Here is a 20,767-nt window from a genome sequence, read left to right on the forward strand (position 1 = left end):
CATCACAATGTATCACCAGCTGAACATCGTGATTTGGCAATGCACCACAATGCTGAAACAAGCTGCATTGGCCCCAGCCCATGATGGTGCTTTGCCGGGCTGGGGCCAATGCAGCTGGCTGCAGCCTGTTGCTTAGCTGGGGGGGGTGTGTGGAAAGGCTCCGCCCCCCCCAGCTGAGAAAGCTCAGTGTCTCTGTTGCAGGGCAAGCAGCTGTGTGCCCCTGAACAGAGAAGTTTAAAGGAGTCCCTCTGCCCATCTCTGGCTCGTGCAAGCCAAAGGGAAGGGCTCTGTTACACCAGAGGGAGCTGCCTTTGCAGGCAAGGGTGAGCTACTTCTTCCTCCTGTAAAGGAGGCAGCTCGCCCACCCCCCACAGATGGAGCAAGCACTGCCAACCTGATAGGCTCAGTTTGTAGCGTTTCCTCCATCTCTGAAGATCTCTCAGCTGGGGAAGTGGGAGCACTTTAAAACAGAGTGCCCAAACCATCGCCGGCTCCGTAAAACTGCTTGGCTGAGGCAAGGGCAACTGCATGCTCCTCAGCCGAGCAGTTTCAAGAAGTGGAGGGAGGGACAAGCTGTATTGGTGCCTTGCTGATGGCGCTTGTTTCTCCCTCTGCAGCAGAAACCACCACTGCTCCTGAGTCCCTCTGCCTCCATCATGTTTCTCCCTTGGCACACTGGGCGTTGGTAGCAGAGGGACTCTGGAGCGGAGGCAATTTCACCAGTGATACACCGCTGAGTGAAACCGCCATCCCACTCTGCCCCTCATACCAGCCCTGGGCAATATATACATGACTGCCACTCCCAGCAATAACTACATCACAGATGGGTGACTCAAGAGGCAAAGACCTAAAAACGCTCTCCAAATACTGGAAGGGCTAGCATGAAGAGGAGACTGAAGAGCTGCTCTGATGGCAGGACTAGGGAGTATGTTTCAGTTGAATATTAGGCAATACATAAAATTAAGTGCAGTTCAACCATGGAATTAGTTGCAGAGGATGGACTGCTATCTGTTGGGAAGGATTTCCTGTACTGAGCATCTGGACGGACAATGCTATAATTCCAACATAGCTTTGAATAAAGAAACAAACTTGAAGCAGATCCTGAAAGTCATTAAATGTGATTTGCATTTCTCGGATGTAATTTGCTGTATAACAAACATTTACATATTGTCTGTGTGAAAAGAATCAAGAGGTTTTTTATCTTATCATGGATGCATTTTTTTAACTTGAAAAAGATTGGGTATTAAAGAAATATTAAAACTTCACTCACCAGTCGCAATGTGTCTTCTATTGCTATAATTAATTGGACAGAATTCAAAATATAAGTTTGAATTTATTGCATATTCTCTTTACAAATTGTTGCAAAAATTTATGTACATTTCTAGAGGAATAAACATCAAGAAACAGTCAGAGTCCCTCTGCTGACAGTCTTAAAATTAAGTTCTTAAAACTTTGTAACATAATGTCTTATTCATTTACTGATTTGATTTGCACAGAGCCTTCTTAAAATGCATTGAACACAAAATAAGGAAAAATATTTTCCACATTTCCTTGTATTTTGGTATATATGAAGAGTAACTAGAGGACCACACCTCCATATTTCCTTTTGGCAATATGGGACCACTGGTTAGGCTATGACCCTTTGACAAAGGCAGGGATGGAGATTTGGGAAGTTTTCGTTCCTACCTTTGATGAAGATAGTCACAGTTTCCTTGGGCTCCCATGATTTTACTCCTTTTTTTCCTCTTGACACTTTCTTCCTTTTCTCTTCTGATTTACTTTATTCTTCACCTGCTTACCTTCATTTTCAAATTTAAAACAACTTTTAAAAAATAGCTTTTCCCTTTCCTGCTACCTTTTGTACCCCCACTGACTTTCTCTGGAGCCACCAGTAAAGAGCTACCACTCTGCACGCTATCATTCAAGGTCTTATTCCTTGTAGCCATCACATCTGCCTGCAAGAGTATCTGAACTTAACACCCTATTGGTGGTCCAACGCCCCTGCATATTCCACAAAGACAAAGACATCCTCCATACTGATCCTGCCTAACGTCCTTCCCAAACTCCACCTACAGCAGGAACTGATACTACGTAGATTTCCCCCCAATCCATAGCACCTCTTGAAAAGGCCTGGCATTCCTTATACCAGAGCTTTCCAAACTTTTCACGTTGGTGACACACTTTTTAGACATGCATCATTTTGCGACACAGTAATTCAGTTTTACTAGCAAATCGGCGGGCCGTCTGCTCCCTTTCCAGCAACACACAGTTTGGAAAGCTCTGCCTTAAGATGTAGGCAGGTTACTTAAGGTCTATATAACCCATACCAAAGTGCTTTGGCAATCATTCCACCATACTATGTTAGGTAGAAAAGTCACCCCAAACACACTATCCTGATGGATTTGCACCTGCATTACCACGGCATATGAGGCGCAAAGGTTACCTGTCCCTGCCAAACTGACAGCACATTCCTCTGGGGCAGCAGACGTCCTGGTGGCATCCTTCACAAATGCCTCCCTACTGGAAATCTGCAGTGCAGCCACCTGCGCATCTCCCAGTACCTTTACCATACACTAAGACAAGACACCTGGATGTCAGCTGACACCACCATTGGCCAGAGGGTCCTCCAGCAGGCCTCCCCGCAGTGGTACCCACCCTAGTTGGGAGAGCTTTGGTATGTCCCAACCAGTGGTGTCATGCTGGCAAAAGGAAATTGTACGATTGGTACATACCTGAATAGTAGATTTGTGTTGCCATTGTGGGACCATTGGGGCCCCACCCTCTAATGGCCTGCAACACTGTTTAATAGTTCAGTCAGTTAGGAAAAGTTATTGTTCCATAGGAATTTGGCTTTATTACTGTATGTTATTTGCTTATTAACTGATGAGACTCCATGGACTACTTGTGCTTAGTGAGTCTGCAATGCTGAGGACAAAGGAGCCATCCATTTCCTAAATTTTCACTCCTTCCTTCATCAAAGGGGCAAAGCCATAGCCCAACCAGTGGTCCTGTGCTGGCAACACAAATCTACTCTTCAGGTTAAGTACCAATTGTTCTACTTACATTTGCAAGTACATGGGCAACCCACTCCTATGCAAAGGAAGCATCCCTGAGCCTACTCTGATATAACGATGGGGGCGAATTCAATTCACTTTGCATTTGAAGCCAAATTTACACTTTCCAAAACTATGAGAACCAGAACATAGCCACCCTTAGAAATTCACACTTACCCAAATTTTGTGATGCAATTCTCCAACCAACCAATGTTTACAAAAATGCATATAGTAGTTAAAAGTGTACATAAAAATTAATATTAGTGAAAATAACATTAAAAATGCATTATATTAAGGAGACATTGCTTGCAAAAATGTGTGCATTAGTCAAAAAGGCATACAAAAATGTGTTTTCTAGCAGAAATTCATATTAAAATGCTGAAGCACTTTCAGGAGGATATTTTCTAACAGAAAATTCACAAAATGCTGCATAAATGTGGAGGACCGAATTTAAGACTACAATCATGAGAAACAGAGAACCAAGACTAATTGATTTGCTATCCCTACTCTCAAGTAAGCATGCACCAGGGTATAGCATGAAGTGTTTTCCAAGAATGAGAAATGCAAGTAGAATAATCACATGATAGCCTTGTTGGTATTGCATCACTTCAGACTGCAGGGTGGTGAATGTTTGAATGCTTCTTCCATTTAACAGAACACCCTGAATGTAATAATTTAAAATATTTCTGGACCACTTTTAAGGTTAAAACCCTGTCAAGTCAACTTACTAAATAAAAACCAATACAAAAATAACCAGAATTAATAAATAAAAAACAGCTGATCCAAAACATAGCATCAAGTCCCAAAATATTAAAATCTAATACAAAATACAACTATCAGCCATCCATTAAGACAACAAGAGCATGCTAAATAGGACAAGAGACACACAAGAACCCTTTTTCCTTCATGTTCAAGTTTTATATAAATCTGGGAGTTTCTTGCAATGGAAACATTCAAATAGTTAACTCTCACCTTGCAGTCTGAAATGGTTCATTCCCAACAGGTCTGTTTCAAATGATTATTCTGAACATTTAAACTATGTTGTTCTCATTCCCAGTGCTCTCTCTCTCTCTCTGTGTGTACCACTTTCATTCACAATGTAAAAGTATTTCCCACAGCAAATGCTTGATTTGAAGCTGCCCACAGCGTTTTCTATGCCTCAGCTTTGAAGCACAATTCATCCAGAGATTGGGCAGTTCCAGGCTGTTGCTATTTCAGGTTGGATTCAATCACACACTGGGGAAATCTGGTTGCACAATTAGAGCGGATTTGGAGCTCTTTCACAACCCCACTTTCTCCCCAAGTCAGACTTTTTTGCAATAAGGAAAGTGAAGGGACACACACCAGAAAGAGTGGGAAAACAATAATAATTGCTTTGATGCAACATCATCTAACCTCCCTGGAAACGAATCAGGATGAACACTCAATAAACATATCATCCGAAAGTGCCCTCCCTCAAAACATATCTGTTTGTGGAATTCCAGACTGTTTCACACCAAATTCTCATGCTTCCTTTTTGCCACAGGGCCTAGCCCAGACTTTTACAGAAAGTGTATTCTTTCAGCAACAGTGGATAATACCTTTGCCAAACAGTTAGCTCTGAACACCCTTCATGGCTAAAGATAAGAACATGGGGATTGGGGGAGAAGATAAAACCAATACTGAATCCCACAAATTTTAAAAATACATGAAGATGTTAGCGGAGTAGGAATGCTGAAAATAATGCCAATGTATTTCACATTTGGCAACCAATGTGCCCCTTTGGTTCCATATAGTACATGGGTAGACGAATCAAAAAAGCCCGGAACACAATGAGCTATGGTGGCTCATTTACCAGAAGTAATTTATTTACTACGGTGGACGATGAAGCCACTGGATTAGGTAATTCCCTCACCACGTTACCAAGGAGCTAAGAATTGTGGGAGGTAGGTGAAACATCTCTGCATCTTCCATAAGTAGTGCTGGGCACAGATTGTACCTTCATGCCGAAAGTACTTTCGAGATTCCATGTCCAACAGGAATCAATTCTTCCCACTTTCTGTCCTAATCCAAAGCACCCTAGAGGAAAGGCCTGGCATTCCTTAGGCGTTCATCGGGCACTAAAGCTGTACATTCATTGAACACAAGAAATTAGAACAACGGACTCCTTGTTTGTGTCCTTCCACCCTTCATCTCTGTGGAGGAGGGTTTCAAGTTCCACCCTTGCCAGATGGATACGGGCTTGCATTTCCGTAGCTTATGAATCCCTCAAGCTGCCCCAGCCAACACATCTATTTTCTCATTCAACCAGATCAGCATCCACTTCAGCGGCCTTCGCCGCTAATGCTCCGCTGCTTGATATTTGTAAGGAAGCTACTTGGTCTTCCTCAAGTAACTTCGCCAGGCATTACAAGCTGGACCAATTATCGTCAGCTGATGCAGCATTTGGTCGCACAGTTCTTCATCGGGTACTTTGATCAGCTCAACTGCAGTTGGGGATAGCTGTGGTACATCCCAATCCAGCAACTTTATTGTCCACAGTAGTAGGTGGTGACTGGTCTTACCTGAAGAGCAGATGTACTACCCATGTACTATCTGAAACCAAAGGGCGCATTGGTTGCCAGATGTGAAATCCCCCCCCCCAGCTCTCCAACCCCACTAGGTAGATTTTGAGCCCATGGAATTCCACACTAGATAGTAATTTCTGCATGCTCCTGGGAAACCTTGCCTAAATTATCTTCATACCCTAACTTATTTTCTTTGCCTGTGGTTGTGTCTATACAGCCTCATCCACTTTGTTTCTGATAATTTAATTTTAAAAAACCCAACAACCCTGTTCTTACAGTAAGAAAGGAATGATAGACATTCTAAGACTAGGATAATCCTTAAACTCTCGTATATAGGTGGAGTGTTTATCTTTTGCCCAGACTGACATCTGAATGAAACAAAGAAAGGTGAAGAGTCCCACTGCAAGAGAGAGAAAGAGAAAGAGAAAGAGAAAGAGAGAAAGAGAAAAGAGAGAGAGAGAGGTCAACGTTTATGAAATATTGTAGCTGGAATATTAGCCCAAAATTTTCAAACCAAGAATCTTATTCACCTGGAACGCATTGAGTCATGATAGTAAAACCAATCCATGTCCCCAGCTGTAATGGTGAAGAAAATGCAAAACTATTTCACACAATAAAAACTGCTAAAACAACCTAGTCCCCTTTTTAAAAAATACATACAAAACACATTTCTTTTTAATATCAGCTTGTAAAAACCTTAGTAATAAAACAACTGAAATACAATCAGGCACACAACCAGAGAAGTAACTGGAGCCATTTGGATATATGGACCAGAATCCACAAAAGCACAGCCCCCTTGTAGAGTTGTTTTTGCAACCTCGACAGACCTACCCACACACATACACACTTCAATTTTGAAAAAAATTAAAATTATGAGTCTAGAATTCTAGAACACTGCATTTAGTTTCTGTTGAGACAGAATGGAGGCAGTTACAGATAGGTAGCCGTGTTGGTCTGCCATAGTCAAAATTAAAAAAATCCTTCCAGTAGCACCTTTAAGACCAACTAAGTTAGTTCTTGGTATGAGCTTTCGTGTGCAATATAGAAGGATCTGGCAACTTCTGTTTCAGTGTATCTGAAGAAGTGTGCTTGCACACGAAAGCTCATACCAAGAACTAACTTAGTTGGTCTTAAAGGTGCTACTGGAAGGATTTTTTTTATTTTGAGAATGGAGGCAGTGAGTGCAAGTGTCAGTCTCACACACCTGTAAACCTGGTCAGTCAAAATTTATGCAACCAGTTAGCCAGTCACTCACCTCCAAGACCTATGGCCTATACAGCTGTACCCCTATCCTAACCAAGTCTTTGTGTTCATATTTTTCTTCCTAATAATTTTCCCAGTTTGGGGCATTTTCCAGGGAGTCACTATTTTGGGGGCGGGATTCAATCACACACGGGTAAATTCAGGTTGTACATTTTAAGTGGATTTGACACTCATGTACAAAAAAGAGGTTTTTTTAAAAGAAAGACTTTGTGTTATGGAAACAGGGACAACAGTGGTTTGATATGATGTCATACAATCTCCCCACAAACAATGAGGATGAATGCTTAATAATCTGGAAGTGACCTCAGAAGCTGCCCCCAACACTTCTTTACACTCTTCTCAAGTTTAAAAAAAAAAGTTTGGGAATTTAGTATGAGAGCTTTTAAAACAGGTACATGTACACAAACGTCCTCCCGACATCCTTTAAAAATCTCTCTCTCTGAATTTTAGGTGGTTGCTTCTGAAGGGAATTCTCCATGGAAAACTCATATATGTGCACACATGCATTCGCTATCTGCATAGTAACTGCATCTGTTTTCGTGGTACATAATGCATTTCCCCACTCTTGCTCGCTCCATAAAGTCTATATTCCTACGAAAGTGACACTCTGCTGCAACATCCCTTTGCAGCAAATGACAGTGCAAGTCTCAAGTAAGACAATGAAGGCAAACAATAAATTCCTATGCTCCAAACGCAAAAGTCAATATGACGTAGAGACAGAGCTCAGAATATTTTGATGTCCAAAACAAAATCCAAAGAACATGGACACACAAAAATGCAAGCAGCTAAATAACTGGTACACTTTTTCTACCCTTTGCTAGTACTGCAAAGGTGGGCTGTGTCACACAGCCTAATTCAGGCATAGGCCAACTTGGCCCTCCAGATGTTTTTGGGACTACAACTCCCATCACCCCTAGTTAACAGCGCCAGTGGTCAGGGATGATGGGAGTTGTAGTCCCAAAACATCTGGAGGGCCAAGTTTGCCTATGCCTGGCCTAATTCATGGTAGAGTCAGTTCTGCCATAATGTGAAAATGTAATAGGACCTGCATAGTTGCACAATCCTCTAAACAACCTCCTGCAATACTCCTGTTTACACACTCCAATTCATTATCTGACTAATTTAGCTCTTTCACTGGGCAATTTTTAAAAAACAATCTTTATCTTACCCTTTTTTCATCAGTTTCACTGAGAGGTGCAGCTTAAACGCTGTTTCAAAGTAAAGGATGTGTTTGAGATGCAACTCAGCTGTGCTTTTGTAGCCAAGGTGGAGTAATAAAATACATGCATTTTACTGAGTTTCTCATCCCAGAAGTTGCCCCCATGAAATCCTGAACATTTCTTTACACTCCCCTACAAAAGCAAAATCTTACACCAATCCTTAAGCATAAGCTAAACATTAGCGGTCCATTCAGTTTTCAAACATACATACCTCATAAGTATAGTTAGGGCAGGACACAAAATAAAACAGCCATGTGAAAGGATTCTTCGTCGGATAAGGGATCTTACTGGTCTTGGATCCTATTGATTTAAAATATCCACAGAAATGTAAAACTAGTGGTACTTTCTGTATACAGACACATTTTCCCTATAGCATATGGTTTGACAGCATGGCTCTAGTTGGTAAATATAGGGGTTCTGGTAAAACCCAAAGTAGCTCCCGCAAGTCTGAAGTCTGCTCTTCTCTGGATTACAGAATGATCAGCTGTGGGATGGGATGAAAAGGACCATTCTATAATGAGCTAAGCTAGGTATCATTTTTCGCTCTCCGTAAGACTAGACAGTTTAGAGTAGAAGTCCTTTTTCCTCCTCCCTTGCCTTGCATATTTGGAAATCTTTTTTAAAAATGGCAATGTCATTAGCCAATAACCTATGCTGACTGACTACCTTCAGGCAGTTCCTGCAGTGGACTGTCTGCCTAGAATAATTGTAGCTTTAATCCAATATACTAATATGAACTAATTCTCTGATGCAAATCCTTTTGTAACCAAAACAGCACCGACTAGTAGGTATCAGCAGGCTTGGAGGAACCTCAAGGATTGCAGAAGTATTAATGATCTTTACCAAAATAAATAAATGCTGAGGGGGAGGTCAGTTTACACCTTTGAAAGCCCACCCTAACTCAAGCCAATTAATGATGATGATGATGATAATAATAATAGAAACTAAGCACTCAACTTTTACCATCTCTTCTCAAATTACTAAGTGCAACATGGATAGAAAAGTTTCCAGCTTCACATGTCTGCAATGAGACAGAAATAAAGACAATTAAAACAAAGACTGTTTTAAATAAAGAGCCCTCTGAACAAATACAATTATGAGGATTAGTAGAACAACAATGTTCTCATTAGCCCACTCTACACTAAGCACCAGGATCATAGCTGGGGAGGGAAGGGATAAAGCTCCCCTCCCCGCACACTGTGTTCCATATAAAAATCCCCCTTAAAGTGGCATCAGTGGTTTAATTCATTGGAAGATTTCAGCACCATTTCAATCAGTTTATTTAATTTTGCATTTATAACCTATTATTTATTATACGAAAAGGGGGGGGGAATGCAACATTTCTTTTAAAAATCATTTTTCAAACCAAAAGAAATTGTGCACATGGTATTATTTAAATTACTAAATCAAAATTATTATTATTAAATTATTTAAATTTGTCAATCCAAAAAGAAGCAAGTCACCCATATATCTATAAATCTATTTTCCTACAATCCTTTGCCCCTTGCTTGCACATATTAAATGAGTTTATATGTAATTACCACATCCCAGATTCCCTTCCTCTCTACTGAAACTGGCATTTTAAGCTGCAGTCAGGAATATAATCGCCATTTGTACATCTGCATTTGCCCATTCCATATACTATCTAAAGTACAGCAAAGGAAATTTCTTACAGTATAGTATTTATATTTGCAACTTACTCACCAGGAACATGATCAAAGCGAGATTGACCTGCTTTTGTCCATAAGCTGCAAGACAAAAACAAGGGAAAGTTCAATTTAGCTCTCGGTTAGCACCGTTAATGAAATGCTAAAACAAAATAAAAAGTAAAATGTTTGTTATGCTGCTACTTACAGGGCGGTGTGTAAAGAGGATGGTTGATATAATAAGCAAGCCAGGCAGCAAATCCCCAGTAATAGAAACAATTCTGTAAAAACAAAAACAAAAAAAGGAAAAGGGGGGAAGCCATTTATATTTGTGTTAATGTTTTACATTATGTGGGGCTATTGCTACGATTTAATCCATGTACGTTTGTGATGCATATCCATACCAATTCCCGGGTATCATTTCTTTGTGACACCTTTATGTGGCTAAGAAGCAAATCCTAGGTAGGGGCTATGCAAGAAATGTCTCTGTTCTCAATGGTTCTTATTAAGTTCTATGGAACAAGCCAACAGAGCATTCCTAAAGTGATTGTGTGGTTTGCGCCATCCAGAAAAGGAGGAGGGGGGCACTTTCAATTCTCTCCTGTTGACACTAATAGGTGAGGAACTGGTCTACCAGTTCCAGGGCTGGCCTTTTTTTTTTTTACCCTTTCTGGGAAACAGCAGCTTTGGCAAATCCAAGGCCTTTCCCTGACCTGTCCTTGGAAGAAATTAGTTTCTGGCTCTACCATTTAACTTTCCACCATTGGTCCAGGTGGATCTCCCACAGAGAGGGAGGTCATCATAATCCTACAGCCCCTCAGTCCAGGGAACACAAAATTGCTCCCTAAATTAGCAAGACAGTTGAGAGGAGGGACAAAGCTTTCTCTCTGCTCTTACCCTGAGGGAGAGACACCCACAAAAATGTATGCCTAAGAACAGAGCATACGGAAACGCCTCGTGTTTCTCCTGCCTTTATTGAGACAACCCCACTTCCTCTCAGTTATTTCACTATGAAACAGAAGACCATTCCAATTATTATTGCCCAGTGCTATTTTTCAAGAAAAATTGTTCTCTTAGAACGGCAATGGCGCCCACTTGAGAGGTGCCAGAACTCAGTTCTGGCGAGTTCTGACTGAAAAAAAGACCTGGACCTGCCCATTATTTGACAACATTCAGCCAAAAACCCCAAAATCTATAAATTTCAGAACAGAGGAGAAATTTTAAGGAAATAGCTCTTAAAATGAGAACATTTTCCTCACAGTTATTTGTTAAGCCTGGATTTGATGTTCATTTGCTTGTAGCACAGAGGAAAGTTCATAACTTTTAAATGCTTCTGACCCCAGAGTTAAGCTCCCTACTAGTGTTTATAATGCATTTAACGAGAGAACACAAGCCCCAATTTGTTATGTCTTTTACTCTAGAACTTTCTCTGTGCAGAAAGCACCCATGGGCTTTCCCCGCTAATGTTGGGAATTGTGGAAATCCCATTAAATGTGAATGAGCCACTGTTCTTAAGTGTCTTCAACCGAACAGACAGTTGCTCAAACGTTAATTTAACTTAGACCAAGGTAGGCTTTTTGTGATAATGTTCAACTACACATAGCAAAACTTGGTGCCCAAATACACCAAATACACTTTCTTTTCTTTTCCAATGCTAAGATAGCCTAATGCACTGAAGCAGCAGCTAATAAAAGTGAGTGGTCCCCAATACTGGTGTGAAACTTGGCAATGCAGGGCCTTGATCCCAGGCCAACTTCTTAAATGCAGCCACAGCCAAAAGCCTCTTATTCCTATCCAACAAAGCTCCACAGAGTATCATTGCTATCACTTATGTTTTCATTTACCCAGCCCCATCGCTTTAATAATTGTGATGTCCCCTTTTATATTTTTTTCAATAGTTAACGCAGCTGCAGCAGGTGATTTTTGTATTAATGCATTTTTGTATCATTGGGAGAAGAATGCTCATTCACTTCAGAGACCTCCAAATGTTGCTGGAACGCAACTTGCATCAGCCACATGGCCAACGTTCAGTGATGGTGGGAGCTGTCCAACAATGGCGCCTGCAATGCACGGGGTTGGACTAGATGACCCTCAGGCTCCCTTCTAGTTCTGTGATTCTAATATCTGAAAGGCCAGGTCAAGAAGTCCTAACTAACGCCCTATCTGCACTTTATAGGTAAATCAGCATCAAACCACTTTAAACAGCCAAAGAATCCTGGAAACTGTAATTTGTTAAGGGTGCTGAGACCGGTTAACAACACCCCCTCACAGAACTACAGTTGTACCTTGGATCCCGAATGCCTTGGTACTCAGACGTTTTGGCTCCCAAACCTGGAAGTTAGTGCGAATGTTCTTTGGAACCCAAACGTCCAACGGGGCCTCTGTGGCTTCCAATTGGCTACAGGAGCTTCCTGCAGCCAATCAGAAGCAGCGCTTTGGTTTCCGAACATTTTGGAAGTCAAACGGACTTCCGGAATGGATTCCGTTCGACTTCCAAGGTATGACTGTATAATTACCAGAGTAGTTTAACAATCAATCCCTTTTCCTAGGGACCTCTACCGGTTTAAAAATATTATGTGTGTCCTCACTTTGCATTGCGTAACTGTAGACGGTTCCACACTGTGGAATCTCTCAGGTGAGTATGCTAGAAGAAGATACAGAGAGATTTTTTTTACTAGGTCCTGACGATAACCAAAGCAGCTACTGTATAGGAAAGCCATCAGTGGCTATGATTGTTCTCACCCAATCTTGATGTTCTTCCAAGACAGAATAAAAATACTTTTTAAGGATAAGTATCTGCATTGGACCAGATCGAACGGTAAATGCTGTAATTAATGTGAACTACATAATAACATAAACCAGTCTGAATAACAGGCTGTAGAGTAAGTGATCTCCACTTTACCCGAAATTGATAGCAGTAATAAAATAACTGGCCAGCTGCCACTAGCCAACTTATTCTTCAGATGCATTGTCATTCAGCATTGGGCTTACTAGAAGCACTTAAAGCACAACCAAAAGGGCCTCTACGAACATCCCAGAGAGCTGTACTCTTAAGAGATGTATCCTATCCAAGGAGATCTACAGCCTTAAGTGGAAACTAAGAAAAAGTGCATGGAAAGATCACAGAAATCTTGGGTACCATATAGGTGAACATGTTCATGTGCAACATGAATAATCCTTGCTACTTTTTGTTTTTAAAATATTAAGTGGGGTTACAGGCAGGATGCAGCAGATCTAAGAAGAAAGAAACCGAAAATATTCATTTCATCACTGCCGTAGCAAGCACATTTGGATCCATTTCATTAGTTAAAAATCACTAACTTTTCTCTTCATATAGCCATATTAACAGGAACTGCTAACGGTTCTATGCAATTCCATCAGCCATTCTACACAATATATATCATAGCATTTCCAAAATAGAATTTTTACATGTCCAGGCCAAATAAAGTATTTTATTCAAGCTGTTTAATACAAGCTGTCATAAAACTTAATTATAAGCACGGGTAGATTTGCTGGAACAAGGCACTATGCGTTGCTGGTTCTATGGCCGAGTTCAGATGTTAACACCAGTCTACAACAAAAGCGCCTTGGGAATTGGGCTGCCACCAGAGACACATCAACGTCCATGCAATATGCACTCTGGGAATACCAGCATCTCCAAACATGGCCTTCCTACATGACCCACACCATCAAACAAAACGTAGTGACAAGACAAAAAACTCCCAAGTGTAGGCACTGTTTGTCAACCAACAGCGCTCCCATGTGAGTGGTTTCAGATCGTGAGCCCAGAAGTGGTCCCATATTTCCTGAAATCACCAAGGTCCTGTGGGTGCTACAAGCTGGCTCTCTAGAAGTTATTTCTGAAACAGGTACTGAGCACTGCAAGAAAGAGTAGTCAAACTGAATTCATGTGAAGGATACAGGCCTAGAAACACCAACAAGGCAGGCATTCACGCAAAGCAAGTTTTTTCCAATTGCCACCTGACAGAACAGCTTAACCAACTGTATTTCAAATGCACAGTCTAACCATTCTTATTTGCTATCTAGGTGGAATTATTTAATAATACTCTGCTTCCAGCGTATGTTTAAGATAGCTAAAGGCAGATTTTCTGTGAAGCGCTCTGCCCCTACCATTCAAAGATTTCAGCCAAGGAGGGTCTTTAAGACTCATAAAGACACAAGGAGCATCCGTTTTGATATAGTGTCACTTCACACTGTAGGTGAAATATAATATATATTCTCCACTAAATAATAATTTAAAAAGCACCACACTAGATGAGGAAAGGTAGTACATAAGGGTAGTACACACACTTTCTCCCAGGTGTATTTTATTTCCACCTTGAATGAGTTTTTGGCATGGGAAAGCATTCAAATAATTCAATACCCCATAAGCATTCTGAATGGTTCAGTTCCCCAAGGGCTACACCACATGATTTTATTTTATTTTTAATGTGAGGACTGGCCCTAGCATGCTATATAGATCAGAGCTTAAACCCAGAGTGTGTTCACAGAGAAAAGCAGAAAATGCAGAACATGTCTATGGGCTAGAAAACACCAGACGTTTCCTTCACAGGGTGGTACCTCAGAGCACATCAGTGGAAGCCACAGATCATGTCATGATGATATCACAATTCCCACTAACGTTATCAGGACAGAAGGGACCAATTGGGGAAGATGATAATAACTTCTATCCCTGTTGCTTCTCACTTGTCAGTCTGGGCAAGGACCACATGGGTCATGTCTCAGGGGGAAGGCGTGTGAGAGATAAGCAACATAAAAAGAAAATAAAACAACTTTCCAAACTGTACAGCGTTCACCAACAATTATTGCTGCAGTTCAAATTTCTCATTCTCAAAAACAGTCCCGTCTCCTCTTTCAGGTGGAGAAGACTAACAATGAAGCAACTGAGAAGACAAGACTATTGGGGAAACAAGTTGTGAAGGAAAACAGCAGCCCTAGAGAGTGGGGCGTAGGGAACCTGAACATGGGCAAGAGAAAGGCGCAAGGGCTCAGGCCATGTGGCAACACTGCGGAGATGTAGGGACAGAGAGGAGTGAAAGCTGGAAGGAATATGGCAGAGTGGCTGGGAGAGGGTACTTTATGTGTGGCAGTCGCTATGGGTTCTTGAAGGTGACCTGGAAGTAAATGGGGCTGAACTAGGAGACGCTACAGGACAGCGCAGGAGTCCCATGCCAATTTTTCAAATAGGTTTTACTGTGCAATGACATCAACATGCAGTGTGTTTTTCTGCTCTCATCAATGGCTGCAGAGACGCCAACTTGCAAGGGAGATGGAGGGCCTTGATGGCACGCATGCGCACATCAGAACAGAGGAGCCGGAGCTGAACATGGCGGTAGCGCAGCTTCAATGGCCGGAGGCTCCTCCTCTCTAACTCCTCTCCTCCTGCCACTGGCCTGGGGCTGCTTCCCGTCTTTCCCTTACACAACAGGAAGAGGAGCCACTAGCCATTGGCACCACACTGGGCTCCACGATTGGCCTCCTCTTCCCCTCATGGCGGGTGGCAGTGGCAGGTGGAGGAGTCAACTACTGAAGCCACGCTCAGCTCCATGCTTGCCCTCATATTTTTAACATTGGGGGTCCCAGTTCCCCCCCAAAAACATTATTGGCCCCCCACAAAGAGCTGGGCCCCTAGGAATCCAACAGGGGGGCTGTCATTTTCAACAACAGGCCTACATCAAGTGTCAAGCCCAGTTCCAGCTTGTTTGCTGCAATAAGCCCACTAGCTCCCTAGATGGAGCCAAAAGTAAGCTCAGGAGCATAGGAAACTGCCTTATATGGCACCAGGCCATTGGTCCATCTAACTCAGAACTGTAAACAAGGACTGGCAGAGGCTTCCCCTGATTTCCCAGCCCTAGCTGGAGAAGCTGGGGATTGAACCCGGGACCTTTGCTATGCAAAACACTGAGCTGAGGAAACTCACACTGTCAAGGAGGACCTTTGCGCCGGGCTAGAAGGGATTAAGTGGCTATAGAGCAACAGTCTATGGAAGAAATAAAAATGGTAATGTGGAAAAAATAAGCTTCAGTAGTGAGGTGTTAATGTTAACAGGTCACATCGATGTTAACATTTGTGAGTGGCAGGTGGCAGCACCGTGCCCCGAAAGCCGTGCCAGGGATTTGGTGACTGCCGTGCTGAAGGTGGCGGCCAGATCTGAATTTTACAGAAGGGCTGTGAGTAGATTGTGTGGCAAATTTACCTTAACAATATTCCTCAGTGGCATAGTCCCATGGGAGAACCGATGAACAAATATTGTTTCAATCAACCTTTTGATGTAGTGGAAAGAATGGCAGATACATGCCAGGCTAGAAACAGCAAGATAAAAGCGTTTCAGAAAGCTAGAGAGACAAATACGGCAAGACATTTCGGAATAAAGTTGCGGCAAACCCAAGAATTAAATCCTCTGGCCTTAGAAGTGCGACTTACTTAACTACGGGGTGCCGGCTCGAGGGAAACCTGTCATCCAGGCCATAGATAAAAGGCATACGGAAATAAAACGCAAAATAGATGAACAATGGGCCCGTATATTCTATCAAGAATACCTGCAAAAAAGAGAGAGGTGGTTAGGTGGTTACCACGGCAATTCTCAACAGCACTGGATGCCAGGGAACAGGAAACTGAGGTCCCCAATATGGCACCTGTGGGGACCCTCAGACATGGCATCTGTCAAGGCCCCTTTATTTAGGTGTGTATTGGTGGGCAGGTTGCTTGTTTTGAGGGAGGTTGTTGTCTTGCTTTCTTGTGTGTTGTTTTTCATGGGTGGGCATAAAGCTGGTCTTGTCTGTTTTGGGGGGAGGCAGGCATTTTGTCTGGGTTTATTGGGGGGGAAGGGTCCTGAGCATCAAAAGATTTTCAAGTGGGCCCCTGGGGCAAACAATTAAAAAATGGGGGGGGGGCTGCTTTAGTCAAGACGTTGGCCATGGCTTGGTTCCTTACGCCAACACTGTATGCTGTTATTCCAATCAGTATGGATGTCGAACAAGCATTTGCTATTTCATACACACACAGTTTGTTCCAGCATTTTATCCCTATCCATGCAAAACCACATTGAAGTGGGCATATAGCATGGATTGGATGAACGCCCCCCAAAAGTCAGGCAGCTTTATAAGGTCCTACATGATTTTTTGTGGGGTGGGGTGGGGACTGAGAACACAATTTGGCATGTGAGTAAACTAAGCTGCTTAAAGAATTCTGCAGCCTTCGTGTCTCTGAAGACGTGAATTGCAAGTTCTGGTGAAAACTCAGAAACCAGAGCGGAATATCTAGTCATCCGGCCTTTGGGTGCCTTATCCTTCCTCTAAAAAGTGCAAGTAGAATAAGACAACTAACGATGCAAAAACGCTCAAACTGCACAATTCACAGAGATTGTATAACTTGGGTTATCCTGGCAGGATGAAAGGCACAAGACACCTAGTCCTAAATTTGGCTCCGCATGAGCCACTTACTTCCTCTTAATGCCACGGATTCCAACACATTGCTAGTTCCTTCGCTTCCCCTCCTTCCCCTCTCCCCATGTCCCCTCTCACAGCATGTGCTTATGTTGGAACCCAGCCAAGGACGCCTCCATCTGTGCAGGAATGTCCAAATGAGAAGAAGCTTGGAGGATGAGAAACAGTTATGCCAGCAGTAGAGAACTTAGGTGTGAATTATACTATTTATATACATATAATATTCACATTTCAAACTACTGCTTTCAGCTTTGTAAGTTACTAGCACTATAACAGGGCATATTAAAGAGGAAGCAGGAAGGTATTGGGGCAGGGGCAGGGGAGGGGGGGAGCTTTGAATAGCAAATTCATTATTTCCTGTTCCCACAGATTCTGGCTTTGCCTTTGTAAAAGCTCCCATGCTATCTTTTCCAATCAGGCCAATGTGTGTCTTGAACAGGTGTGACAGACAGAAGTCAACTGGGGAAATATCTATGTCCTTATGTCTCGGAAACACTTCACCTGTTGAATTTCTGCAGGCACCGGGGCTCAGTCAAAAAAAAAGGAAGAAGGAACCAGGGTCACTATTCTGTCGCTGACGGTCCTGTTCAATAGGACTGGGACGGGCAGCTGGCCTGCCTCTGGGTCTCTTGCCCTAATTTAGGAAAACCTGATCCCTGTGTTGTTGTTTCTTGCAACACCCCCTAATTGCCATTGCCTTCCACAAGCTGTGTTTTGTCGTGTTGCCAAGCAACCACTGCTGCTTTGCGATGTGTTTGCCTGCCAAGTATTTGTGGCAATTCTATGCCCCCCCCCCCCGCCGCCGCCCTTGGATTCTTCACCCCACCATCTTATAAATCAGACACACACAAAAAGGAGGGGAGAGCAAACAAGAGAGAAAGAAAAATATGGCAGGGTTGAAGAGAGACTCCTACCAATTGTGCTAGTTGGCAAACCAAAGCACGATTGGGGACTTGACCACCAGCACAAGGAGAAAGTGATGCAAGGATGAATTAAGGCAAACATTAAAACATTCGAGGCTTTGAAGCTCACCATTGTCCATCCTATCTGGGGCCCTAAATCTTTAAAATAGAGCGTAGCGGTTGTGCCAACAGGGAGCAGCTGAAGGGCTTCTTCATCCCTCAGTGATTTTCCTTCTGAGAAGAAGAGAGGAAAAATTTAAGGGGCTTGACAGCCGAAGAGGAACGCTGAAGCATATGACTCCTAATCAAAAAGCCTGCATTTCCCGTTGACCTAATAACACTTTTGCATTTATGGCAATCAGCCTTGGCTGAAAAGCAGCTTATTGCTCCAATTAAATTCCATGTTCACTCAGAGCAGGGGGCGAGGGAGTGTGAGAACGATATACAGCCTTACTGACTAGGCTTAGGCGATATCTGGTTTTCAACATTGTGGTTTATCCCCAGCTAAACATTGTGATATACTGATAGATCACGATATCTGAAATAAGGATAGAGCTATGTAGAGGCATTGGCTGGCTCCAGGGTTTGTCTCTTTTGTGATTCTTGCATAGCACACAGACACACACATCATGATTTGTGATATATTGCCAGGTCAAAAATTATGGAACGAGTATCATGATTTGGAATTCAAACCAGTTTGGGAAGATGCAAGGATATACTGATCAGCCCTACCACTGACCCGTCTAGTGTAGAACTGACTACTCCCCACATGCAGCAGCTCTCCGCTGGCTCAGGCAAGGATATTTCCCAGTCCCAATAGCCAAAAAACCCTAAACACAAGATGTCAAGAGTTGACCAATGATCCTGAGAAAGGCAAAGCAATAGAACTATGGCCTCTCCCATAAGCACATTGTCTGGAGTAGCTTGAATAGCCGAAGAGATAAAAAGTGTAGCAGTAAGTGTTACATGACAACTGTTTTATATATGCACGCATGGTTTTGTACCACCACTCTTTCTCCAGTGTCCTGCCCAAGGCCAGCTGCGGATGGTAGTAAAGTGGGGTGTCTCCCAAGAGCCCAAGACGAGAAAAGCACCTGCTGGCCTGACAGCATCGCCATTCTTACTTTGCACAGAGAACCGAACAAGGACAGAAGACTGCAAGAGACATTCTCAGCTTGCATGGCCTGCCTCTTCCAGGTTAAGTCCTCGCTCCATCCCTTGAGCTCTGTTTTACCCAAGCATACATGCGATAAACATGGAGGCAACCATTGGTCTATCTACGACTGCAGGATTATAGACTTCTCTTGATTGACAGATCCTTTAATGTTACTGGAGTTTCGTAGTGTCTGTGGCTACTAATTAACACTAATACATCTTTTGGATGTCACAGCAATATTGTAATGGGTTTTTGCTTTTCCTATAAACTGCTCCAAGATAAGAAAAGTGGTATTTAAATGAAATAATAAGAATAATACTTCACTATAAAATACTTACTGGGATCAAGCCTTATAGACTGCCTTGAGGGATACCACTGAGGATCTGTAGGGACAAAAAAAATCACACAACCTTAATAATAATAATAATAATAATAATAATAATAATAATAAAGTCTGCTCAGTTTCCTAGCACTGGGGCAGGGGTGTCTGTGCCACAAACAGAGAACTTCTGAATTTACAAATATTAGTAAATTACCAAATTGGTGGAAGGGCAACCAAGGAAGGGGGTGTATAACTACTTTTTTGTACAGGTTTACTAGAATTGTTTCAAAGTGCATAAAATAAGATACATGGCTTGTATGACATCAGTGGCGCTGAGGCTCCATACAATGACATATAATTCAAGCATTTCTGGGAAGCTTGCCTCACTTTTTAAACAGATTCTTTTGAAAAATACATATACTTACATAATTTATGGAACATTAGCCTGATATCACTTATTGTAGCATTTGGCTCAACCTAGGTAACAAAAAATATATATCTATAAGCATGCAGGCATTCAAAAAAAGGCTTTTCAAGCTAATCAGTTCCTTTTTTACATTTTAGGAAACAGGAAATTAAGGGTGAGCTTCCCTATCTGTGATATGGAGGGAAATGATACTGATCCATCTCAAACAGGATGCTTTAAACAATTACTAAGAAAATATAACTAAAGCACACGGATCACTCAAAATTCAGTTAAATTGCAGTAATAACATTATGATTACTTACCTTTTCCAAAAAGCATAATTGTTGCTTTGTCTTCCAATCAAGGATTTCAACCTAAGAGAAAATACCAAGTGAATAAATCAGCTAGAACAATCTCGCCGTGACGGCTTCTTGTAGCTGTGTGAACAGGAAACAGTGATCAGACTAACAGTTGTTAAGCTGGTTGCTAAGCCATATTCTGCAACCAGGGGGTGTACATAAGCTTTTTAGCTTCACAGAATGTTAACTGTGATCCATAGTCACTGTAGGATAACAACAGAGTGGCACCTAACTAGCAAGTGGAAATTATTAGGTCTTGGAGATACCTGGTTTTCAACACCATGACGTATCACCAGACAAAAAATCTGAAATACTGATATATCACAGTGTCTGAAATAAGGATGGAGCTATGTAGAGGCATTGGCTGGCTTCGTGGTCCGTCCCCCCCTTGTGACTTTTGAATAGAGCACACACCATGATTTGTGATA

General features: G+C 42.2%; 1 protein-coding gene across 8 annotated transcripts in view; it reads right to left on the reverse strand.

Annotated features, from left to right (window-relative positions):
• The window catches only part of LOC308478730 (very-long-chain enoyl-CoA reductase-like), a 41,746-nt gene that overhangs the window by 13,504 nt on the left and 7,475 nt on the right, over nucleotides 1-20,767 (reverse strand). For 2 of the 8 annotated variants that reach the window (XR_013987219.1, XR_013987220.1), the window contains exons 2-14: nucleotides 20,304-20,354; nucleotides 20,000-20,051; nucleotides 19,591-19,635; nucleotides 18,227-18,330; nucleotides 16,173-16,288; nucleotides 15,946-16,051; nucleotides 9,937-10,009; nucleotides 9,787-9,830; nucleotides 9,040-9,103; nucleotides 8,294-8,382; nucleotides 6,130-6,175; nucleotides 1,687-1,799; nucleotides 1,271-1,293 (exon numbers count right to left, since the gene is read on the reverse strand). Coding sequence is in view for 6 of the 8 variants with exons in the window: in XM_081008790.1 (XP_080864916.1) it covers nucleotides 5,872-5,999; nucleotides 6,130-6,175; nucleotides 8,294-8,382; nucleotides 9,040-9,103; nucleotides 9,787-9,830; nucleotides 9,937-10,009; nucleotides 15,946-16,051; nucleotides 16,173-16,288; nucleotides 18,227-18,330; nucleotides 19,591-19,635; nucleotides 20,000-20,051; nucleotides 20,304-20,354 (918 nt within the window). In the remaining 2 variants the exon portion in view is untranslated. Of the gene's footprint in view, nucleotides 1-1,270; nucleotides 1,294-1,313; nucleotides 1,800-2,641; nucleotides 6,000-6,129; nucleotides 6,176-8,293; nucleotides 8,383-9,039; nucleotides 9,104-9,786; nucleotides 9,831-9,936; nucleotides 10,010-15,945; nucleotides 16,052-16,172; nucleotides 16,289-18,226; nucleotides 18,331-19,590; nucleotides 19,636-19,999; nucleotides 20,052-20,303; nucleotides 20,355-20,767 lie in introns of those variants that run through there. The other 6 variants (XM_081008793.1, XM_081008792.1, XM_081008791.1 and 3 more) reach the window with 5 other exon arrangements.

The sequence above is a fragment of the Podarcis pityusensis genome (genome assembly GCF_964106645.2).
Source record: "Podarcis pityusensis genome assembly, chromosome: 6".
NCBI lineage: Eukaryota > Metazoa > Chordata > Lepidosauria > Squamata > Lacertidae > Podarcis > Podarcis pityusensis.